Genomic DNA, 25,254 nt, shown 5'->3' with positions numbered 1-25,254 from the left:
TTTTAACAGTGAGCAGCCACAGGCTGTTTAGTAGACATGCCCGTACTTGCGGTATAGCGAGTAGGGGCAAGATTTACTAATACTAAGTAATTTTTACTTAGTATTGGTAAATTTGTCTGAAAGACCAGTCTTTCAGCCTTTTGGTAGATAACTCCCGAATACCATGGGAATTAGGGAGTTATCTACTAAGCAGCTGCAAGAGAAGTCCCGAAGTTTCGAATTCTGAAGTGCCGAAGTGTCAAAGTGCCGAAGTCCCGAATTGCGGAAGTCCCGAATTTCGGAATGCCGAACCGAACCGAAAATTTTACCCATGCACATGCCTAGTTGGGGATGTAAGTGTGTGGGGATGATAGTATGTTGTTAGGGGCACACAGCGTGTGTGTGTGAGGGCTGTGACAGGGTGTGTGTGGGGGTGTGATAGTATGTGTGTGGGGGCTGTGTCAGGGTGCGTGTGTGGAGGGGTGACAAGGTGTGTGGGGTGCTGTGACAGGGTGTGTGGAAGCTGTAACAGGGTGGCGGTGGCTGTGACAGGATGTTTGGGGGCAGTGCCAAGGTGTGTGGGTTGACAGAGTGGGGGTGGCTGGAGGGTGTAGACAGGGTGTGTGTGGCGGGGCTGTGACAGGATGGATGGGGCTGTGACAAGGTGTGTGAGGTGCTCTTACAAGGTGGAAAGGCTGTGACAGAGTGGGGGAGGCTGTGACAGATAGGGAGGACTGTTACAAGGTGGGGGGTTGTGACATGGTAGAGTGGCTTGTGACAGGGTAGGGGAGGATGTGACAGGGTAGGAGGGGCTGTGACACCTCTGACAGAGTAGGGGGGCTGTGACAGGGTGTGGAGGGGGTCATAAGTATGTTTTTTTTTCGATTAATGATTCCCTCTGATTGGCTGGAGACTGAGCTGCAGACCAGAGGCTGGTCTCTCTCCTCCCAGGGCAGACTGTATGTAGAGGCCTCGCACCCGGCCTCCTGGTGTCGGGCCCTCTGTCATAGACAAAGACCTGACAGTTAAATCTGCCCTAAGGCGATTTAGGCGGCTGCGAGGCCCCAGTCAGCGCGAGGCCTTAGGCAGTTGCCTAAATCGCCTAATTAGAGAGCCGTCTTGTTGGGAAATCTTGGGTCCTGGCTTCTTGTGGATGCTACTTTGACATGTACCACATACCTAGAGGTTGTTGCAGATCACGTACACCCCTTCATGGCAATGGTATACTCTGATAGCAGTGGTCTCTTTCAGCAGGATAATGCAACCTGCCACACTGCAAAAATTGTCCAGGAATGGTTTGAGAATCATGACAAAGAGTTCAAAATGTTGCCTCCAAATTCCCCAGATCTCAATCAGATTGAGCATCTGTGGGATGTGCTGGAACAACAAATCCGATCCATGGAGGCACCACCTCACAACTTGAGGGACTTAAAGGATCTGCTGGCAGCTTGAGGGAGCTCTATACAATATTAGGCAGGTGGTTTAAATGTTGTGGCTGATCAATGTACACATGCACACTCTGCATCCACTCTACACATGCACACACACACTTCCTCCTTGAGGGCGGACTCGAAGTGGGCCCTGTGGGTAGACTAAGGGGGCCAAACTTTGAGCTGTGTAAGTGCACCAAAATTATTGATGGCAGCTCTGCATCCCGTGGACACCCCCACAAGACTTGCAGTTTTGGAGATGCTATGACCCAGTTGTCTAGCCATCACTATTTATCCCTTGTCAAGGTCACTGAAATCTTTTTACTTGCTCATTTTATGATACACATACACAAACATAAAAAGTTGGGAGGAAATCATTGTGTATATTTAACATAACTACCATAACAGTTTTCTAATTTTAACAAATAACAACTACATATTAATAAGTATATTTGTAAGTCAATTTTAGAATTCTCAGTACAGATTCAGTGGACACTGATATTTACATGCAGTCATACATACAATCATGAATAAAAGCTGGCAGTTCGTAGAACATTCCATCTCAAAGACAAATGTAATGGTGGAAACCTCTTTACTACCAGAATCTTCCGATGCTACTTTTGGAGCTCTGCACGGAATAAAAGGATAATAGAGTGTTATTATTATTATTATTATTGGTATTTATATAGCGCCAACTAATTCCGCAGCGCTTTACAATATTATGAAATGGGGGTAAAATTTACAATAAATGAGACAATGACACAGTGACAGGAACAATAGGTAGATGAGGGCCCTGCTCAAATGAGCTTACAGTCTAGAGGAGGTGGGGTACAAATACACAAAAGGGCAGTAAGGGTGACAGCCACCAAACAAGGTGGAAAAGTAGCAGAACTGGAGGGGAGAGTGGAATGTGGCTCTTTAGGAGAGCAAGAGACCGATATGGAAAGGTATAGATAAGTTATTCTGGGAGACCATAAGCATTTCTGAACAGATATGTTTTGAGGGACTTTTTAAACAATTGAAGACATGGGGAGAGTCTGATGGGGGTAGGCAGGCTGTTTTAAAGGTAGGGAGCCGCCTGCGAAAAGTCCTGCAGGTGCGAGCAGGGCCGGCCTTAGGGGTGTGCGAGCTGTGCGGCCGCACAGGGTGCCATGGAGCAGGGGGCGCCCTGGGCCAACACAGCTTACACATGGCCGGCTACCCGGGTGGAGGATTCCATTATTCTCCACCCGGGATAAAAAAAAAAAAAACACCTCAAAACATTGCAGCGGGGGCGGGCTTATAGTGCGGCAGAGCTGGGCTTAGTGTGCAGCTGGGCGGGGCTAGAAGTACCGGGTAATTGCTGCATGGGAAGCAGGAATGAGTCCCTGCTTCCCCAACAACCAGAATCCAGGAGCTGCACTACTTCCACCTCCATAATGAATAGAGGTAACTATGTATAACTATGTGTGATTGTCTGCCTGTGTGTGTGTGTGACTGTCTGCCTGTGTGCCACACATAGAGGCAGATAGTCACATGCAGACACAGGCAGACAGTGTGTGTGTGACTGTCTGCCTGTGTCTGTATGTGACTATCTGCCTCTATGTGTGTATGTGTGACTGTCTGCCCTTGTCTGTGTGTGTGTGTGTGTGTGTGTGTGACTGTCTGCCTGTGTGTATGTGTGACTGTCTTCCTTTGTGTGTGTGTGACTGTCTTCCTCTGTGTGTGTGTGTGACTGTCTTCCTCTAGGTGTGAATTTCTACCTGTGTGTGTGTGTGTGTGCGCGTGTGTATGTATGTGTGTGAGAGTGACTGTATGCCTGTGTGCCTGTCTGCCTGTGTGTGTGTGTGTCTGTCTGCCTGTCTCTCTGCCTGCATGTGGCTGTCTGCTTGTGTGTGACTGTCTGCCTGTGTCTGTGTGTATGTGTGTGTGTGACTGTCTGCCTTTGTGTACATGTGTGTGTGACTGTCTGTGTGTATGTGTGTGGGTGTGTGTGTGTATCTGTGTGACTGTCTGCCTCTATGTGTGTGTGAATGTCTGCCTGTGTGTATGTGAATGTCTGCCTGTGTATGTGTGACTGTCTGCCTCTATGTGTGTGTGACTGTCTGCCTGTGTGTGTGTAACTGTCTGCCTCTATGTGTGTGTGTGTGACTGCCTCTATGTGTGTGTGTGTGACTGTCTGCCTGTGTCTGTGTGTATGTGTGTGACTGTCTGCCTTTGTGTGCGTGTGTGTGTGACTGTCTCTGTGTGTGTGTGTGTGACTGTCTGCCTGTTGTCTGTGTGTGTGACTGTCTGCCTGTGTGTGTGACTGTCTTCCTCTGTGTGTGTGACTGTCTTCCTCTGTGTGTGTGACTGTCTTCCTCTGTGTGTGTGTGTGAGAGTGACTGTCTGCCTGTGTGCATCTGTGTGGCTGTCTGCCTGTGTGCGTGGTTCTATGTCTGTGTGTGTGGCTGTCTGCCTGTGTGTGTGTCTGTTTATGTGTGTGTGACTGTCTGCCTGTGTATGTGTATGTGACAGTCTTCCTTTGTGTGTGTGTGTGTGTGTGTGTGAGAGTGACTGTCTGCCTGTGTGTGTGAGAGTGACTGTCTGCCTGTGTGCGTCTGTGTGTCTGTCTGCCTGTGTGTGTGTGTGGCTGTCTGGCTGTGTGTGTGACTGTCTGCCTGTAACTCTGTGTGTGTAATGAATATTTATTTTTAAATCATTATTAATTTAATAAATCCCCTATACAATCACTACACTTCTATACACACACTATACATGGATGACGGGGGGGGGGGGTTGGAGGGCGCGCTTTAAAGATGTTTTGCACAGGGTGCCTAAAGGCCTAAGGGAGAGCGAGACTATCTATCTATGGGGGACTATCTATGGATCAGTGAAGAAATGTAAGAGGGGCTACAGTTTATTATAGGTAAGGGTTAGTATGTTGAATTGACACCTATAGGATACAGGAAACCAGTGTAAGGATCAACATTGAAGCGAGATATGGGAGGAGCAACGGGTGAGAAAGATCAGCCTGGTGGCAGCATTCATTACTGATTGTAGCGGGGCAATTCGGCTTCTGTGGAGACCAATTAGGAGAGATTTATAGTAATTCATGCAAGAGTTTACCAGAGCATGAACAAACTCCTTGGTAGCATCTTGTGTGAGAAAGGGGTGGATGGCAATGTTTTTAAGGAAGAATCAACAGGTTTTAGCAACATTCTGGATATGAGGCGCAGGATCAAAGAGGACACCAAGACAATGAGCTTGCAAGGACTGACTGATGTAAGTACCCTCAACTTGCAGGAAAAGCGAAGGAGGAGGATCAGCATTATAAGGGGGAAAAATAAGAAACTCAGTTAGAACCAGGTTTGGAATTTATACTAGTTACACTTTCCCCATGTAATTTACCTGAATTTGGGTATAGTCAGGCTTAGAAGCATATAGTCACTATCAGAGGCTCCAGCAGAAGTATATATATAATCTCCATCTACTTCCCATCCTGAAACATAAAGAATCAATAGACTCTGTTATTGCAAGAATTGAGGTGTGCTAATCATTGTCCAGCCTTGAACTAGCTCCTGTGTTCAGAAATGATCATCGTTAGTAGTTGTACTTAGACTTTATGTAAATGCTTGACAAAACATGACAGGAGCAATGACCCCAGTCTTTCTTTAAAGGGACACTATAGTCACCTGAACAACTTTAGCTTAATGAAGCAGTTTTGGTGTATAGAACATGCCCCTGCAGCCTCACTGCTCAATCCTCTGCCATTTAGGAGTTAAATCCATTTGTTTATGAACCCTAGTCACACCTCCCTGCACAGCCTTCCATAAACACTTCCTGTAAAGAGAGCCCTATTTAGGTTTTCTTTATTGCAAGTTCTGTTTAATTAAGATTTTCTTATCCCCTGCTATGTTAATAGCTTACTAGACCCTGCAAGAGCCTCCTGTATGTGATTAAAGTTCAATTTAGAGATTGAGATACAATTATTTAAGGTAAATTCCATCTGATTGAAAGTGAAACCAGTTTTTTTTTTCATGCAGGCTCTGTCAATAATAGCCAGGGGAGGTGTGGCTAGGGCTGCATAAACAGAAACAAAGTGATTTAACTCCTAAATGACAGTGAATTGAGCAGTGACATTGCAGGGGAATGACCTATACACTAAAACTGCTTCATTTAGCTAAAGTAATTTAGGTGACTATAGTGTTCCTTTAAGAATATTTTTTTCTCATCATTAAATCGTATTCAGAACACTCAATTAATTCTTATATCATATCAAATAATAATCCTCAATTTAAACATGTCTGTTATATAAAGTGTTGTTATATTAGTATAATATTACATTATGATCCCAATTCCTAGCACAATTAAAATTCTAAACACATACCTGAAACATCCTGATACTCAAAGCTGAATCCACTCATGACTGAGCTCCGCATGTTTGTTGGAAGAGAGTACCACCACTTGTACTCAAAGCCCAGAACAGCCTCTGTGCCTACTGGGCACTTCTTGCAGACTGACAGGTGTAGATAGAGAAAGAATAAGATCAGGTTATGGAGAGATACCCATTGCTGTGCACGCAGCCATGTTTTTTTACACGCAACCAATAACCACTGTGGACAGTAGTTCATTGACATTTGCATTCATTCAACGAATACACATATATACAAAGAACGTTCTTGTGCAGGTATACTTACGGGTGCCATTTGAGGAAGTATTATTGGGGCATGGTTCACATGAACTGGAATTTGTAAGGTAAAAGCCAGGATTGCAGGGTGGGCATTTTGTTTTCACACCTGATGGGGGCAATGGAGCAGCACCCTCTGCAGTGTTGCTGCATATCTTTGGCTCAATCCATTTGTACATCCTTTGTGTCTAATAAAGATAAATCTGCATAAGCTGGCATTCTTTCACCAGAAGGATAAATAATTAGGTATCAATACATATCCTCTAGATCCATTACATTTTTCTCTATTTCTCAGACATGAGGCCAATTAAAACACGACTTACTCTTATTTGATTGATTGATTGATTGATCTAATCCAGAGCACTTCACAAATTTAGCAAACAATTACAGATTAGGTTTACAAACAGAAGAATATATAAGACAGTGTGTCTTATATATGCAGGAAGACTGCATGACAAAAAAAAACCATTTGTTTTCTTTCTATAGAGTTAACTAAAGAAGGTAGCGCTGAAATACTACTTTATTAATACACTTGTGAAATAATAAAAACATGAAATACACACAAGCCCCGATTACTCTGCAAATGACCAAAGCACATATATAAATATATCAGCAAGCTCCAAAGGTTAGAGAGTCCCAGTCACAAAGCCAGATCAAATTACTAATAAAACAAATCTAACAAAATGAATCAGAATTGAACAAGGTAAAACCTAGACATGTGCAATTTGTTTTGTTACGAATGTCAATTTATTATTGAAATCCAGCCAATCATAGTGCTCTGTGTTATTTTACACAGCATGGGAAAGTTCTTTGGATTTCAAGCTAAGAGTGCTGTGACAGGTAAATGTAGAGACTTACCTGTCAGTCCCTTCATTTACTTGTCAGAGCACTATGATTGGATGGCTTAAACCAACCAACCAGCGTGCTCTGAGCCTAATTGCAGGGCGGGGCAAGGCCCTCCATGGATGAAGATGGATAATTTTTTTGCGCTCATTTTCTTTTTTTTCTTCAAAGTGCAACGGTTATTATGGATTTTTATTTGGCCTTTTTTGAGGCTGAAAAAAGAAGAATTTATAGGGGGCATAGTTATTGGTCCCCCTTACTATTTTTAGGGTGAAGGGGGTAGGTAGGTGTTAAATTTTCTTGAGAGGGGGGTGACTAGGGGTTTGGGGACCCCTAGTCACTTGGGGGGGGATTACATTTTTATTTAGGGCCCCCACCTGCCGCTCAAGGGTGGGGTCGGGGGGAGGACAATAGGTACCCCCCCTTATTCTAATTTAGGGCCCCCACCCGCCGGTCAGGGGTGGGGGCCGGGAGGAGGACAATAGGTCCCCCTCCCCCTTATTTTACTTTAGGGCCATCACCCGCCGCTCATGGGTGGGGGCTCGGGAGGGGGGACACTTTTTTTTTTTTTAAACAGTGAGCAGCCACAGGCGAGTAGGGGCAGAATTTACTAATACCAAGTAATTTTTACTTAGTATTAGTAAATTTGGCTGAAAGACCAACTTGGGTCTTTCAGACTTTTGGTAGATAGCTCCCTAATACCGTGGGAATTAGGGAGTTATCTACTAAGCGGCTGCAAGAGAAGTGCCGAAGTTCCGAAATTCAGAAGTGCCGAAGTCCCGGACCGAATATTTTCCCCATGCACATCCCTACTAAAACCTACCACAATTATCTTAAGACAACTGTTTTATCCAAATTTCAAATAGAACAAATATAATAACCAGGCATAATAAAGCACAATCAAAAAAAAGAATTATTATTTTTATTATTATTTACACAATTTGCACTTTACCATACTGTACTGTTCCATTATTGTTCTTTTTACCCTGAGGTTCACAGCATTGTACCCTCTGAAGTTCTATGTATATATAATTTTGGGCGCAGTATATGCCATATATTTTTTCTGTCTAATATACACATATTTATACATACATACACACATATATATACAAACAAACACATACATACACACATATACACACACACACGCACATACATATACACACACATATACTTACATACACACACATACACACACACACACACACACACACACACACACACATATATATATATATACAGGGCCGGATTAAGAGCACACTGGGCCTGGTGCTGACAATTATGATGGGCCTAATTACGGGATCTTATTGACCAAAAACACTAAAACAGTCATGCCTCCCAAAAAGGGGGCATGTCTGTCTAAAGAATTTGAAGGACAGCCTGGCATGAATGCATGTCAGGCTGCCAGCCAATCCTGCAGGCTGTCCAACTAAGGGCATACTATGCAGGCAGCATCCTGAGCTTGACATAAATGCATCCTAAAATGCGCTCACTCCATGCTTTCTAAGGCCGGTCCCCTAGCACTCACATGTCCACTTGTCTCCTTACCTTCTTACTAGCAGGCAGAAGTTCCTGGGATATAGTCTGAGACAGAGAAAAGGTGTATGTAGTGAATGTAGAAGAAAGGGGACATGTCACAGTGTTAGAGAGACCAGCGTCTGCATTACCCAAACTAATTTTATTGTCAGCCAGTCCACACAAGTTTTGTTCCCATACATCCCTCTTAAGCTTCCAAACTTAAAGGGACACTATAGTCACCAGAACAACTACAGCTTATTGTATTTTTTTCTGGTAAGTAGAATCATTCCATCCAGGCCTTTTGCAGTAAACACTGTCTTTTCAGAGAAAATAACTCCACTGGGCACTCCTTAGATGGCTTCTAGAGGTGCTTCCTGGGGCAGTACTGCCTAGTGTGCAGCACTGCCATTCAGTGTCTCCACCCTTGGCATGCAGACACTGAACTTTCCTCATACAGATGCATTGATTCAATTTATCTTTATGAGGAGATGCTGATTGGCCAGGGCTATGTTTGACTTGTGCTGGCTCTGCCCCTGATCTGCCTAGTTGACAGTCTCAGCCAATCCTATGGGGAAGTATTGTAATTTGCTCAGACCACCACTTCTGATGATGTCAGCAGACAGTCAGTTCAGAGGCAGAGCCAGCAGCTGCAGACTTGAATACAAGTTATATTTAACTATACTTAGGGAGGCAAGAAGGGGCCAGGGTGGTGGTTTTAACATAATAGGGTCAGAAATACATGATTGTGTTCCTGACCATATAGTGCTCCTTTAAACAAGAGTATGTGAAGAGTAGTTAGGGTTGCCACCTTTCTTGGAAAAAAATACCAGCCTTAATCATTTGTATAATCACAAGGAGTGACATCAGAGAAAATTCTGTAAAATCACCAACAGACTACTCACAGTTTGATTCTGCTGTATGGGTGGATTGCTCCCAGTGTCTCAGTCTCACAAGTCACCCAGTGTCTCAGTGTCCCTAGGTATCACAGTGTCAGTGCCCCCATGTCGCCCAGTCCCCTAGTCTCTCAGTGTTTCAATGTCCCCATTTCTCCCAGTGTCCCAATGTCTCAGTGTGTCCCCATGTCACTAGGATACTGGGGACACAGTGAGACATGGGGGCACTGAGAGACCCGGGGACACTGAGACACCCGGGGACACTGAGACACCCGGGGACACTGAGACACCGGGGGACACTGAGACACCGGGGGACACTGAGACACCGGGGGACACTGAGACACCGGGGGACACTGAGACACCGGGGGACACTGAGACACCGGGGGACACTGAGAGACCGGGGGACACAGACATGGGGACACTGAGACATGGGTACACTGAGACATTTAGGCAAACTGGGAGAAATGGGGACACTGAGACACTAGGGAGACATGGGGACACTGAAACATTTGTGGACACTAGGGACACAGAGACATGGGAACACAGACACTGAGAGACTAGGGGAAACTGGGAGACTAGGGAACACTGGGGACACTTGCTGGGAGACAGACACTTGGAGACACTGGGAGACATGGGGACAGTTGTGGACATAGACATGGGGACACTGGGACATATAGGGACACTGGGAGACATGGGGACACTAGGCACACTGAGACACTAGGAACACAGACACTGGGAGACATGGGGACACTGAAACATTTGGGGACACTAAGACACTAGGGACACAGAGACATGGGGACACCGGGAGACTATGGGACACTGGCTGGGAGACAGACACTTGGGGACACTGGGAGACATGGGGACAGTTGTGGACATAGACATGGGAACACTGGGACATATAGGGACACTGGGACACATGGGGACACTAGTGACACTGAGAGACATGGGACACAGACACTGGGAGACTTGGGGACACTGAGACACTAGCGACACTGGATGGGGGACATGGGGAGAAACGGGGACATAGTGTCTCTGTGTCCCAATTTCCCTATGTTTCACAGCATCCCCATGTGTCTCAGCATCCCCATGTGTCCCAGTGTCCCCTAGTGTCTCAGTGTCCCCATGTTTCCAGTGTCCCCAAGTGTCTGAGTGTTTCCAGGTCTCCCAGTGTCTGTGTCCCCATGTGTCCTAGTGTCTCAGTGTCTCCTAGTGTCTGTGTCCACATTTGTCGCCTAGTGTCTGTTTCCCCTAGTGTCTGTGTCCCCATATGTCCCCTAGTGCCTCAGTGTCCCCTAGTGTCTCAGTGTCCCCGTGTGTCCCTGCTGCCTTTCCCCCCATCCCTCTCTTACCTGAACTGTAGAGCTGCTGTCTGGACTCTGTGCTGTATTGCTGCTCCCCCACGGATCAGTAAGTAGTAGAGAGAGGCAGGGATATGCTGTAACTTCCTATTCCTGCCTCTCTCCACACACAGTGACCCCTACTGGCCGGTGCTGGTATTGCAGAGTAATCTCCATTTATTCTGAGAAAAATACCTGCATTTGTATTGCCGGTATTACTGCAATACTGGCACGGCCAGGCAGCCTCAAATACCAGTCAGGTGGCAAACCAGTAAAATAACAGTCAGATGGCAAACCTAAGAGTAAACCTAGAGTAGTGTGTAAAAGAAAAAAATTTTTTTTTTTTCCTTTCAGATTAGAGGCAGTGCTTACACCATAGGGATATCCAATCTGGAGGGAAAAACAGGCAGGCAAATCTCCAAACATTTTAACCCCTCCCCTAATTACCTCCTTTCCAATAAGTAGCAGCTCCTCCTGATCATCCCCAGTTCTTTGCCTGCCTTCGGCAGGGGAGGTTATGCAGGAAGGTTCTCCAGGAAGCAGGTGAGAAGGGCTGAGGCTCGGGAGGCTCTGCTTCCTTGATGTTCGGGTAAGTAGAGTTTAACACGCCGGACGGCGTGGTCCCTCAGAATTTATTCCGTCTTTTGCCGTGCCAGGTGCCGGTCTGACGAAGGACGCAGGCGTGCGTCGGCTGGGAGGTCCTGTCGGTGGAACGCACACACAGGTTGCGTTGCGTTCCACCAGGGAGTCGCAGAGCGCTATGCACATGCGCAATGCGAACCTGGATTCAGGCGCCAAATTTGAACTGGGCGTTTTTGTTTGGTTACAGGACTTAAAAGGAGCGTCCCCAGCAGCAACCTCTGTTTGCCAGGTGCTCTCAGAACGGTTTGCAATGTGTGTTTCTCACCTGCCCTCCAACACACTCTCGGGCCATTTAAGGTAAGACTGATTAAGTTTTTATTTAAATGGTTCTAGCCTGAATCTTTAGGGAAAAATTTTGTTATTTTCCCTTGTTTGTTTTCTGTTCCCAGTATATAATCCTGAAAATTTGGATAAAGTTGCTGAGAAGGGGAAATGTACATCTAGCCAAGCATTTAATGTGCTCTGTGTGTGGCCATCTTATGCCAGATGGTTGTAAAAAGAAAACTTTGCTCTGTGTGTTCAAAGAAGCTTCAGAGGAAGCACAAAGAACAGTAATGTCCACTTTATCAGCTGGTTGCAACAAAGTATGCAGCGAACAGTTGTGGATATGTGGTCAGCAGCATTACAGACAATCCAGGCTTCGGTTGCCCAGGATTCTCAGCTTGTAATACATGCTAACAAAAAGCCTAAGATCTTGGGAAGTTCCGATTCTAGTTTGGAACTAGTGGTTCTGAGTATGGCGATAATTCAGCAGTGCCTCTTCAAATGAGGAATCTGCATTCCCAGTAGAATCCATTTGGGGAATTGATTAAAGATGTGCAGTTGCATTTGAACTTGAAGAAACAGGGTAAAAGTCCTATAGGTTTCTTTTTCACCCACAGATTGGGGTATTGATTTAAAAGAATGGAAAATTCCCAGGTCACATGCTGTTTATTGGCTAGACAGTTTTTATTTCTCTCTTTCCATAGAAGCGGTACAAGACTGTATGCTGGATACTGTCCCTGTAGTGGGCGTTCCTATTGCTCAAATAGGTAAGAAAACTACATTACCAATTGGAGTTTCAAGCGGCCTCAAGGAGGTCATGGTTGAACGCAGGGACTCCTCCGTAAAGATGTTGTTCATCTCTTCGGCAGCTCAAGCTAAAGCTTTGATTACGGGGTCATCCGTTTCCGAGGCCCATATTTCTTTGGTTGGAAGAACTAGAAAAGGAAGACCCGTTAAAGCTATTATAAAATATCAGTATGGCATCTGATTTTTAGTGGATGCCTCTGCAGAAAGCCTGAAATTATCGGCCAAGAATATAGGTATTTCAACAGTCGCCAGAAGAGCACTTTGGCTTAGAAGTTGGTCAGCAGATGTGTGAACTATCTTTTGAACCTGGAAGACTTTTCGGTTCAAAGCTGGATGAGTTGTTGAAACAGGTGAAGGAAGGAAGGAATGCTTTACCAGTATCGTATGGGAAGCAGTTAGAAGCCGTAACGCAGAGACACTTCCCTCATTTAGAAGTTCCTCTCTTAGAAACTATTTCAAAGGTCAACAGAAAGAGCCTTTGATTATAGGAAGAAGTATCGACTCTGTTACTAAAAGAGTGGTGGAAGAAGTTCCTCTAAAGGAAGACATCAAGGCACCTATTCAAGACTTTTCTTGGTGCCAAAACCAGATGGTTCGTTCGGACCTATCCTAGACCTAAAGGCCGTAAAAAGCGGATTATCATAAAGAAATTCCTCATGGAAACAGTAAAGTCGGCTGCTCTGCTTATGCACCCATAAAATTGGTTTGCTTCCCTGGATTTGAAAGATGCCTATCTTCATGTACCCATAGCAGCATCCAGCAAAAGTTTTCTACGGATGCGGTGTGCTGCCAATTGGTAACCATTCATTACCAATTCAGAGCACTACCTTTCGGCCTGGCATCAGCGCCCAGAGTATTCACATAGCTTCGAGTAGTAGTTCAAGCTTTCTAAGAAGTATGGGCATCGCTGTCATTCCATATTTGGACGTCTGGCTGTTTTTTGCAGAGTCCCAAGTTCAACTACAGTTAGACCTGGGGACAGCCATCAATTCGCTGGAAAAGCATGGCTGGCTAATAGATTTCAACATATCGGAACTAGTGCCAGTTCAAAGGATCCAGTTCTTGGGTCTATTTTTGGATTCTATCGCGATGAAGTTATTCCTGCCAGAGGGGAAGATACTAAAAGATCAAGCGGTTAATCCGGAATCTCTGAGAAAAAAGTATGTTTTCAATCAGAGATGCCAGGTGCTTGCTGGGTCTGTTTACAGCCTCATTCCCGGCAGTCGCTTGGGCAATAGCCAGAATGAGACCTCTACAAAGTTACATTCTGCAGGTCTGGTATCAACAGGAACTCGGCCTAGATAGGCTTATGAGGTTTAACGATCTAATTTTGAAAAGTCTGCAGTGGTGGACAATTTCTCGATTCCTCCACTGGGGTCTGTCTTTCCGGATGAAGTCCTTTACTATCATATCAACAGACGCCTCTGCGCTGGGCTGGGGGGCCCATCTGGAAGACGTATAGAAGCAGGGGTCCTGGCAAGAGAAGGATATGAGAAGTTCCTCGAACTTCAGGGAATTAAAGGCCGTATGGATGGCACTCTTGGCGTTTCAGTTTCTCATCAAAGTTCAACATATTCGAATTCGTTCAGACAATCGAACGACAGTGGCGTATTTGAACATACAGGGAGGTACGAGATCAACAAGATTAGAAAGCCTTTGTTCAATAATCATGCTGTGGGCAGAAGTGCACCTGATGTCAATCTCTGCAGTTCACATTTTAGGAAAGTTCAATGTGGTGGCAGATGCCCTGAGCAGGCATCATTTGAAACAAGCAGTTTTGGTCCCTGTCATGCAGAACTTTCAAGTTCAGCACAGTCCGCTTCGGTGTTCCGGAGATAGACCTGATGGCACCCAGAGTGAACAGGAAGACAAGACGTTTTGCATCCCTAACTCCAGCAGACAGGCCGGATTTCATAGATGCCCTGTCATTACCATGGAAGTTCAACCTGGCATATAGCTTCCCGCCAGTAGTGATTATTCCCAGAATACTTCAAAAAAGTAAGGCTGGGAAATGTAAGTATTATCCTAATCCGTCCAGGGTGGCCAAGAAGTAGTTGGTTCTCGGTTCTCCTGAACTTTCCGGGGGCCACCTTTTGGAAGCTTCCTCTTTTCAGGAGTAATTCTAGAGGACGCCATGGTGCCTCTTCCGGCCCTTCGGAGATTCCGATTGACGGCCTGGTTTCTGGACTCCAGATTTAGAGTGTAAAGGTCTGGATCCTGAAGTTATAAAAATTTTTTTTTTTTGTTGGCATCTACTTCAAGGTTCTACGTTAGGATTTGGAAGTTTCAGCGATGTTGTAGGTTTGAAGTCAAACCTGTTTCCGCGTCCATCCAGAGGATTCTATGCTTCCTTCAGATGAGATTGGCAAAGGTCTTAAACCTGCTTCATTTAGTTTACATGTTTCTGCTATCGGTTTTTTCTCCCTCAGATGTTTCACCTCGAATTTTCTGGTTTCAAGGTTCTTCAGAGCTCTGACACGTTTGGTGCCCTTTGTTGGGGAAACCTGTCCTCCCTGGGATCTGAATTTGGTCCTTTCCGCGCTTTGAGTACCGCCTGTTGAACCATTGGAAGCAGTTCCCTGAAGATGTTTTCTTTGGATACCGTTTTCCTTTGATGGCTATTCGTCAGCTAAAAGAGTATGTGAGCTCCGAGCGCTTCGGGAGTATTTTCCCTTTTTGGTCTTCATCAGGACAAGGAGGTTCTGAAGCTCGATCCTTCAGGTATCACTAAAGTTTTTTCTGTTGCCAATGTCAACCGAGAAGTGGTTTTGCCGACCTTGTGTCGGAATCCGTCTAATGCCTTGGTATGTAATTTTCTCTGCTTAGACGTAACGATAGGTCTTTGGCAATATCTAAAGCTACGGAATCCTTCCGTTAGGATATCGGTATGTTTGTCTTGTTCATAGGCACACAGAAAGGTATGTTGGTTTCGCAGAGTTCTCTGGCTAGATGACTGAAGGATTGTATTCTGTTATCTTATTCTAAGAGTGACTCGGAATTTGCAGGCCCTATAAAGGAACATTCTACTAGAGCTGTTTCGCCGTCAGGGGCTCTGCGTGCAGCTACGTCTCTGTCTCGAATTTGTTCAGCTGCTAATCGGTCCTCTCTCCATACGTTCTCAGGACACTACAAGTGGGACATACTGGCCTCGGAGTATGCAGCTTTTGGGCGCAGGGTGCTTCAAGCTGTAGTGAACTGAAACCCGCCCTCAGGATCTGCTTTATTATATCCCTATGGTGTAAGCACTGCCTCTAATCTGAAAGGAAAAACATAAATTTTACTTACCGAAAATTTCTTTTTCCTGAAGATTAGAGGCAGTGCTACAATTCCCGCCCCTTTTTCTAATAAACTAAGTAATTTTGCAGCTATTTGGCTTATGTATTGTATGGGGATGATCAGGAGGAGCTGCTACTTATTGGAAAGGAGGTAATTAGGGGAGGGGTTAAAATGTTTGGAGATTTGCCTGCCTGTTTTTACCTCCAGATTGGATATCCCTATGGTGTAAGCACTGCCTCTAATCTTCAGGAAAGAAATTTTCGGTAAGTAAAATATTTTTTTTTTTTTTTTTTTTTTTTTTTTTAAATGGGCCTATTCCATGGGCCTGGGCCTGGAGCTGCAGCTCCATCAGCCCCTATGTTAATCCGGCCCTGTATATATATATATATATATATATATATATATACTGTATATATACATATACACACACACACACACACACACACAGTCATTGGAAAAATAAAGTATACCCTCTCTGACTTCTATGGGTTTACACATCAGGACATAATCATCTGTTCCATAGCAGGTCTTTAAATTAGGTAAACTCAACCTCAGATGAACAACAACAACATAACATATTAAACCAAGCATGTCAAACTCGCGGGCCGCATGCGGCCCACAAGGACAATCTTTGCAGCCCGGCAAGCCGCGAGTACATGCTGGTGTTATAGTAGACTAGGCACCTGCTTTCCCCACATTGCAGGTGCCTACTCTGCTAAAACGTATTGTATATTATATTTGTGGCCTAAATGCTCCTTTATTATGATATGGGTCAAATTAATTACATTTAAGCAGTTTAGCAACGGAAGCTCATTTCTGACATCTCACAACTCAAACCTCATCTAATATCAGAGCAGGAAGCAGATATGCCTCACAAAGAGAATATACACAGTTCTGCATTTTGCACTTTAGACATCAACACTCCTACTCCATTTTGATGTTAGAGACACTGACTTTCATCTGGGCATATTTACAAGAGGTGAGCTCATATTGTGTTATAGGGCTTTACATTTTGTGCTCTGAGTATCTAAGCTCTGCATGGAGATGAATCAGTTTGGGATCTCTCTTGGTGATCTTTTTGACCCTGCTTAAAGGGACTTTACATTTCCAGGGAACCATATTAGTTTGCCTGGCACTGCAGGTTCCTGCAGTGCCCCTCTCCCTACCACCCCCCATTCCATGTTGCTGCAGGGGTTAAAACCCCTTCAGTGACTTACCTGAATCCAGCGCCAAAGTCCCTCGGCGCTGGGTCAGGCTCCGCCCACGCTTCTCTGCCACCGTCATAGGAGACCTAATGCCAATGCGCGGCCATGGCCGCGTGCGCTCATTAGACCTCCCCATAGGAAAGCATTATTCAATTCTTTCCTATGGGGATTCTGGCGACGCTGGAAGTCCACATGCATAAAACACTTTTTAAGAAAACAGAAGTCCCTCTAGTGGCTGTATGATAGTCAGTCACTAGAGAAGGACTTAACCATGCAAGGTAATATTTGCAGTTTATAAAAAGTGAAATAATTACACTTGCAGGGTTAAGGGTGATGGGAACTGGCACCCAGACCACTCCAATGGGCAGAAGTGGCCTGGGTGCCTGGAGTGTCCCTTTAATTATCTAGTTATTATATTTGGACTATTTGAAAAATTTAGGTACAAGACGTGTCTGGAAATAATTGTGAGAACATTTACCCTTTCTATTCCAATCCATGGAGTTTGATTATTAATTGATTAATCATTTTTTTGTATAGGAGCATACTATAACTATATTTTCCTGGAGTTTGCCAAAATTATTATATATGTGCTTTGGCCATCTGCAAAGTATTGAGGGCTTGTGTGTTTTTAATGACGGTTTATTATTTCAGAAGTGTGCTAAAAGGTATTATTTTAGCACTACATTTTATATATATATATATATATTCTTTATTCCCTAATTTGGAAGGTTTTCTTGCCTCTTATATTTATAAACTTCCCCCCTATATTATATGTATGTTGAAGTTTGTTCTATTGATAGCCCATATCAGATTTATTTCATTTCCATTTTCTTTTTGTGGAGGTACATTTTGTCATGACATGAAGAATATGCCAACTGTGATTTAAGTCCAAACAACGGGACCCCACGGAATATAGTATTATAACTCAGCTTTGGGTCCTGACATGTCCAAGATGGTGTACCCTGTTTCTCATCCCTTCTTCTACTCTTAATCCAATGTATCCTACGATAGATACAATGCTGTCAATTCTAACCTCTCCATTAGCATCACAAGATGTATGAGTGTAGAAATAATCCTTGTCTGTGCAGGGAGGCCGATGCTTACAAGATGCAGATCCAGGATCTAGAATAAAAAAGGAGCTAAAAGTTTTTAGGATGCATACAATAATCTACATCTTGTAAAATTCATCTTATGCTAAGAAAGATTGCTCCAAGAATCAAAACAACCCATGCCCATTTTATAGGTTATTTTTCAAAAGGTCCACTGTCAATACTGTTTTCCTGCACACAGTTGTTCATTAGCATTTATTTGCAAAAATCTCTGCAGCTATAAGATAGTTCCTTCAGCGTTTTTATTAGATCAACCACATGGAGGAGAATGGAGGCTCATTACTTATGGTGTCTCCTCCTAATGTGGTAGTTTCTCTGTGCTGCTTGCCTTTGTATCAGTAGTAACTTTACAAAAACACACCAAAAACACAATTACAGTACATTTTAATAGTTTTGGAGCTTAAGAGCCCTAGCACGCATTGTAAGTAAGTAAACAGTTTAAAGATTTTGACTTCTCAACTGGGTTCTGCCAGGTACTGCTCCTCGCCTCCATTACCAACTTCTTCTAGCTCTCCTAAGCTAAGCACCACAGAGCATGGCTAGCGTATTGGCTGAATGCAATCATCTGATGCCCTCAGCTAATGAGCTACCCTGCACTCCAGGAAGCGAACAGATACTCTTGTTTAAAGTAGTGTAAGATTGGAGTGGTGGATTCCCAGTAAGTAGTCAAACTTTTTTCCGGATGGCCAAAATCTAGTGAAAATTGCGGAATTAAGACCGTAATGGCAATCCTCATATTTATTGAGGCCAAATCCAGTTGGAATTTAGACTCTTCTATTAGATTTTGAAGCAATTGCCCAAATACATTTGGTGTCCAGATTAAAATTGTTGCTTTCGCATCTGAACCCTATACAAAGTACAGGTAGTCCTCACTTTGCAACCTACCTGCTTTATGACTGCTCAGACTTACGACCACCACTCTAGCGTGGGGATTAGAGGAATTCCCCTACGTTAGAGAGTTGGTCTATGTTCAGGAAATTTCCCCCAAATGTTGATTTCAGAGATTCCCAGCGTTAGTGAGCTAATCTATGTTTATAGATTCGCGGGATTCCCTGCGCTAGTGAACTGGGTTATGTTTGGGGGAAGTCCCCCAAACATAGACCTGCACTTTAGTGCATATCTGCTAGCGCATCCTCATGTACTGACCAATTTGTTTTACAACCAAGTTGTAAGAAAGAAACCCGGCCGGTAAGTGAGGACTGTCTATATAGGATGTGAGGACTGTCTGTATAGGATGTTTGGGTATACCACAGCTACAATCACTGCATCACTTGGGACTTGGGAGAACTACAGCGGATATACTCAGTCGGAGTATAGGGGATCCGTTACAATTATCATTAATTTGCCTTTTGCAAGTGAATGAACTTTGAATTACTATTTGCCCACTGGCAGCATTAGTAGCCAATAGTTTAAACACTCTTGGCAATGCAAGGGTTAATTATGTGGTGGCTGGCAAGTGCTTGCTAACCAGCCACCACATTAAAAAAGTAAAGGAAAAAATAATAAATAAAAAACCTATAAAGGTTGAAATGACACCCATATTGCTATGAAGGTTTTAAAGCGGAACGTGAAAGCACAACTGATAAATATTTAAAACTAGCGGTTGGGCAGCCACTAGAAAGGACTTATTAAATGGAAATAGGGCCTGTAAAGTAATAGGAGGCAGCATAGTCCCCCACCCAAGTGGGTATTGGGTGGGGGCCTTTAAATTAATATTAAATATAAATTAATATTCCCCCGGCAAGTCTCAAGAGAAATGAGCCAACCAATCAGAGCATTTTAAAGAGAATTTTTAAAAAAAGTTTCTTTGGGGAAGATTTCCTTTGCCTAATATGGATTTTAATTTGGTCTTGTTTTACTGATGAAGATTTACAAAAAAGAAGACTTTTGAGGGTGTGTATATATATATATATATTTGTGGTCGGAACTTAATTTATATATGGAAGAGAAAAGGGAGAAAGTTGGTAGTGTTGTGCCGAAACCAATGTATGGGTAGGCCTGTATAAAGAGGGCCCACCAGGGACAATGTGATAATAGGATAGTAGAGGATGTGGTGGGTGGGGTCACTCGAACAAGAAACAGCGAAGGTACATAGGGGAGGGGGTTGAGTTTATATAGGGAAACCTCCTCCCACAAATTCAGGCCTATGGCCTTTTACTTGTTGTCGGAAATCAATTCGTATATGCAAGAGGAAAGGGAGAAAGTTGGTAGTGTTGTGCCGAACCCAATGTACGGGTAGGCCTGTATAAATAGGGCAAAAAGGTATCAGTGAAAAAACACTCCTTTAGCATGATTACAAAGATAACCTTGAGCAATTCCCTGAACTCTATTCATGAAGCGGAATCTAAGAACTGAATACAGGGATAGCCGTCTGTCCGATGGGCTGAGTGAAGGCCCATGAAGTGACTGCAACAGAGTTAGATGGAAGCTGTTGCGTATGGGAATGCTTGTATCTAGTATTAACATGGGGCCATTTGTTGCCTGTTGGGAATAGTGATATGTGGTTAGATGGTTGATCTGGTTAATATGGAAATTCTTAAGTGCGAGAATGTAAAAATCGATGTGTATGACGAGGTCGGAGTTGACTTCATATGATGTACCACTGTGATTTCTCAGGGCCTCGAGAAACTGTGAAAGTCAATGTTACATGATAACCTCGTTATCTTGCTATCGAAAGATTTGGTGTCCGATTAATCGGATAGGCTCCTGTTCGGTTATAAGTAGTCTAATGGATGAAAGAGAATGGTCTGTATGTTATGTCTTAGGAGATTGTTGTAATGGGATATAAACAAAGAAAGGGAGTATGATTGGGATAAGTAATAAGGTAGTGATTTAGTATTCCTGGAAGGTAAGAATTAATGTTATGTGTTATTTGTAAATGGTAGAAAGGCCAAAAGGTCATCATGATCTTACTGTAGTAATTACCTGCGGAGGGACGCTCAAACGTAACCTACTAAACTGTCTGTAATGTCCTTACGTAAGTTGTTTGTATTCATAGAACGAGTGTGATAGAATAGTGACAGGGTGAGTAACATAAATCCATAATCAGCTTCTGTAAAGGCCGGGATTTTGTCGGATGTATGTTGATGGTGGGTGTGCACGTTGAACATAGTTGAAATTGAGATCGGGGTAGTATGACAGCTGTGAGATTATCCCCCCCAGCGCCTGAACATCAAAGTTAGTTCTCTGTTCCCGTACCGGCGTTTGAAACAGTTATGTTAACCATTCTGGTCAAATACGATCTATCTTGGTAACCAAGATAGTATCTAAGAGAGAGACCTGAAAACTACACCCTACAGAGATAGGACAAACAAATTACTATAAAGCGTGCAGACAATAGGGAAAGTGGAAGGAAGGATGTAACTCGGCTTACCCTTAGTAAAAGAAAAGGTACGCGTATGAGGCTGTAAGGAAAAGGCCTGACTGTGATCTATGAATAATAAATGTAAATCTGATATCCATAAACTGAGGAACAACATACGAGATTACAGCATACATGTGAAGGTTAGGGAGAACGAGTGAGGTACCTCTTTACATACGTAATAGCCAACAGGGCCGGACTGGGATAAAAATTCGGCCCGGGCATTTTTTTATCACAGCGGCCCACTAAGAAGGGGGCGGGGCAAAGAAGGTGTGTTTTGTCATCACTAACGACAAACATGCCCCCTCTCAAAGTGCAGGCCAGGGTAGACCATGCGCAGAGCTCTGCTAAAGAGCTCTAGCATGAGAAAAAAGCCCTGTACTTGTTCTGCACAGCGCAAGCAAATTTAATAACATGCTTGCACTGTGTTTCCTTGCAACTTGTCTCTGGTGTCTCTATAAATGGATACCAGGAGACAAAAATGCCAGGAAAGAGTATTGTGCATATGTTTGGAGCCTGCTTGTGGGATTGTGTGTGTGTATAGAGTGAGCTGATTGTGGTGTGGTATTGTGTAATAAGGTCGGTTTTAGTCGTGTTGTGTTTGTGGTGTAATGTAATGCATATGTGACTAGGGGCTGTAGAGAATCTGTGTATAGGGGATGCAGCAAGTGTGTGCATACAGGCTATAGTGTGTGTGTATAGGTGATGTCGTGTTTGTAGAGAGTGTGTGTTTAGGGGTGTAGTATGTGTTTGCTTACAATGAATCTAGTGTGTGTATAGGGGATCCAGAGTATGTATGTCAGGAATGTAGTGTGTGTGTGTGTATATATATATATATATATATATATATACACACACATACATATATTTTATATATATATATATATATATATATATATATATATATATATATATATATACACACACATGTTTGGAAGTATTGTGTATGTGTGTGGTGCAGTGTGTTGGGGAGGTTCTGTGTGTATGTGAGGGGTGCAGTATGTGTGTGTGATGTGTGTGAGGGTGCGGTGTGAGGGTGCTGTGTATGATGTGTGTGAGTGCTGTGTATGATGTGTTTTGTGATAGTGGTGAGTGTGATGTGTGTGTGAGTGCGATGTATGTGAGAGTGCTGAGTGTGATAGTGCTGTGGATGATGTGTGTGAGTACTGAGAGTGATGTGTGTGAGGGTGCTGAGTGTGATGTGTGTGAGTGCTGAGGGTGATAGTGCTGTGGATGATGTGTGAGAGTGCTGAGGGTGATGTGTGTGATAGTGCTGTAGATGTGTGTGTGAGAGTGCTGAGGGTGATAGTGCTGTGGATGATGTGTGTGAGAGTGCTGAGGGTGATAGTGCTGTGGATGATGTGTGAGAGTGCTGAGGGTGATGTGTGTGATAGTGTGCTGTGGATGATGTGTGTGTGTGATAGTGCTGAGGGTGATAGCGCTGTGGATGATGTGTGTGAGAGTGCTGAGGGTGATGTGTGTGATAGTGTGCTGTGGATGATGTGTGTGTGAGTGCTGAGGGTGAGAGTGCTGTGGATGATGTGTGTGAGAGTGCTGAGGGTGATAGTGCTGTGGATGATGTGTGTGAGAGTGCTGAGGGTGATGTGTGTGATAGTGTGCTGTGGATGATGTGTGTGATAGTGTGCTGTGGATGATGTGTGTGATAGTGTGCTGTGGATGATGTGTGTGATAGTGTGCTGTGGATGATGTGTGTGTGAGTGCTGAGGGTGAGAGTGCTGTGGATGATGTGTGTGAGAGTGCTGAGGGAGAGAGTGCTGTGGATGATGTGTGTGAGAGTGTCGAGGGTGAGAGTGCTGTGGATGATGTGTGTGAGAGTGCTGAGGGTGATAGTGCTGTGGATGATGAGTGTGAGAGTGCTGTGTGTGATGGGTGTGAGAGTGCTGTGTGTGAATGTTAGAAGGGATTGAGTGTTTGGGGGGTAAAATTAAAATAAAAAGTAGGCATTATGTCCCCCCCTCCCTTCTTACCTTTTAGCCTGGGGGTGGGGGGGAGGGGGGGGCCTAAAATTGATGTAAACATATGAGTGACAAACCAACAAATATGTTTCAAACAATATAGGGGTAAATAAAGTAGTCGACTGGGGTAATACTGTTGAAAAAGGAAAATTAGTATAAGTGACTAGAATTAACCAGGTGTCATACATACTTTTAACAGCATATAACATAGGAATAAAACCATACAGCATATGTCATAATACAATTCTAACAATGATTAAACTCTAGAATGTATGTGAATTGTGAACCTGTAATGAGACCGTATTTGTTGGCCGGTAATCGCACCGATACGTAAGCCCGTATTGGCCTAATATGAATTTGGGATAGCCCGGAGATGCATAAGTGATGTACAAAGCAATTGATGAACCTTGCAAGGGCAACTTGTATATGGAAAATTTTACGGAGAGTGCAATGGTGGAGCACCTGGAGAGTAGCGATATTGAAGAGGATGGAAATTTAAGGTAATTAAAATGAATGGCCCTATGCAGAGCTAAAAAGTATTATCATATCTGGCACAGGGTAATTTGAACTAGTGAAAAACTCTGTGAATGTCTGTTCCGACGAAAAGAAGGGAGTGTTGTAATAGCTGCAGATACTACATAAGGTAAATTTGCATATACTCCAAAGAAAACATGCAACAGAAAGTACATGCCTGTTTTCTTTTTTTAATAGCATAACCCACAGGTAACTTTTAAATTAGTATCAGATAATACAAGAAACCTACTTACAAAAATTCACTTTAGCAATCAAAGTAACTCTCTATGACAGACCACCCAGTCACTTGTTAAACTTTTCCAGTTCGTTTTATCACTAATCGTTCAGTTATCGAACAAAGTCCTGTTTTCCACTTTTATACCTCACACATCCAGACCACCACCTGGCTCTTTGACCCCATTAACTCAAGTGCTCTGCTGGGTGGCCGCCATTCGTGTGAACGAACGCAGGTGTTATGTGGATTGGCGGCCATTTTGTCTAGTGAATGCAGGGAGAGCGCTTTTTTCGGGAAAAGGACTCCTGCAAACATGAAGAACATTCGCTCCCTAGAGCCAGGGAGGAGCATTCGGTCTTATGCACACAGGAACTTCCGAATGGAGACCGGCTGCAGCCTATTTCATCATGGAACATGGGCTACAACCTCATGGCGGGCCGGTCAAAACTTTACCCGTATGGCGATTCCGTTCCGATATTTGGACAAAGTTGGGTGCTCAGATCTGGGCTATCCAGGGATATAAGACTTGTGGGGTTCCTATGGAAATTTAATGTGATGTGGGGGTATTTTCTGCGTGGGTGAGAAATAATGGAGTTACCGGTCTATGACTCAATTATCTCCCAGACACAGGGACGCCTGGGAGGAGTTTGTATTGCAATGTATGGAGACCCCATGTTGAGGGACTAAATTGAGTGTATCTGTCCTGAATAAACCAGTCTACTCCTAGCATTAAGTCTCGCTAATGTCTGGGTGAAATCTATATCACACTACTTGGCTATAATCACTGAAGATGGCACTGACGGAGATCCTGAGAGGGGGAAAGAACATCTTTAGCGGCGAGACTCGTGTCCCTATCCACACTTTTTTTTTTTTTACAGACCACAGAGTACTAATGATTTGCATTGCAGCCAATATCGTGTACACAACAAAAAACAGTAGTATGATACTAAGACATTCCAAGGTATACATGCCCCAGTTTACCTGAATACTTATCAGAGTCACAGGTAGTGCAAGCAGTTGCACCTCGGTTGGAGAAAGTATTTTTAGGGCATATATTGCATGATGTGGTCCCTTTAGTTGAGGTGAATGTGCCAGGTTTACAAGGAAAGCATTCTGAAGTATATGCAGCACCTGGAAGTATACACAACAAAGGTCATATTGTAAAAAAATCAATAATATCAAGCCAAACCTCACCCACTAACACTTTAATAAGAGCAA

General features: G+C 43.8%; 1 protein-coding gene across 2 annotated transcripts in view; it reads right to left on the bottom strand.

Moving 5' to 3' along the window:
- The window catches only part of ELAPOR1 (endosome-lysosome associated apoptosis and autophagy regulator 1), a 146,665-nt gene that overhangs the window by 21,745 nt on the left and 99,666 nt on the right, over positions 1–25,254 (bottom strand). For both annotated transcript variants that reach the window (XM_063453197.1, XM_063453198.1), the window contains 6 exons: positions 25,018–25,167; positions 17,876–17,964; positions 6,068–6,245; positions 5,758–5,886; positions 4,779–4,869; positions 1,932–2,037 (listed from right to left, as the gene is read on the bottom strand). In XM_063453197.1, coding sequence (XP_063309267.1) covers positions 1,932–2,037; positions 4,779–4,869; positions 5,758–5,886; positions 6,068–6,245; positions 17,876–17,964; positions 25,018–25,167 — 743 coding nt within the window. The remainder of the gene's footprint in view (positions 1–1,931; positions 2,038–4,778; positions 4,870–5,757; positions 5,887–6,067; positions 6,246–17,875; positions 17,965–25,017; positions 25,168–25,254) is intronic.

Source organism: Pelobates fuscus, chromosome 1 (genome assembly GCF_036172605.1).
Source record: "Pelobates fuscus isolate aPelFus1 chromosome 1, aPelFus1.pri, whole genome shotgun sequence".
NCBI classification, from domain to species: domain Eukaryota; kingdom Metazoa; phylum Chordata; class Amphibia; order Anura; family Pelobatidae; genus Pelobates; species Pelobates fuscus.
Note: the sequence above shows the minus strand (reverse complement) of the source record. Positions and strands in the feature narration are given on the sequence as shown.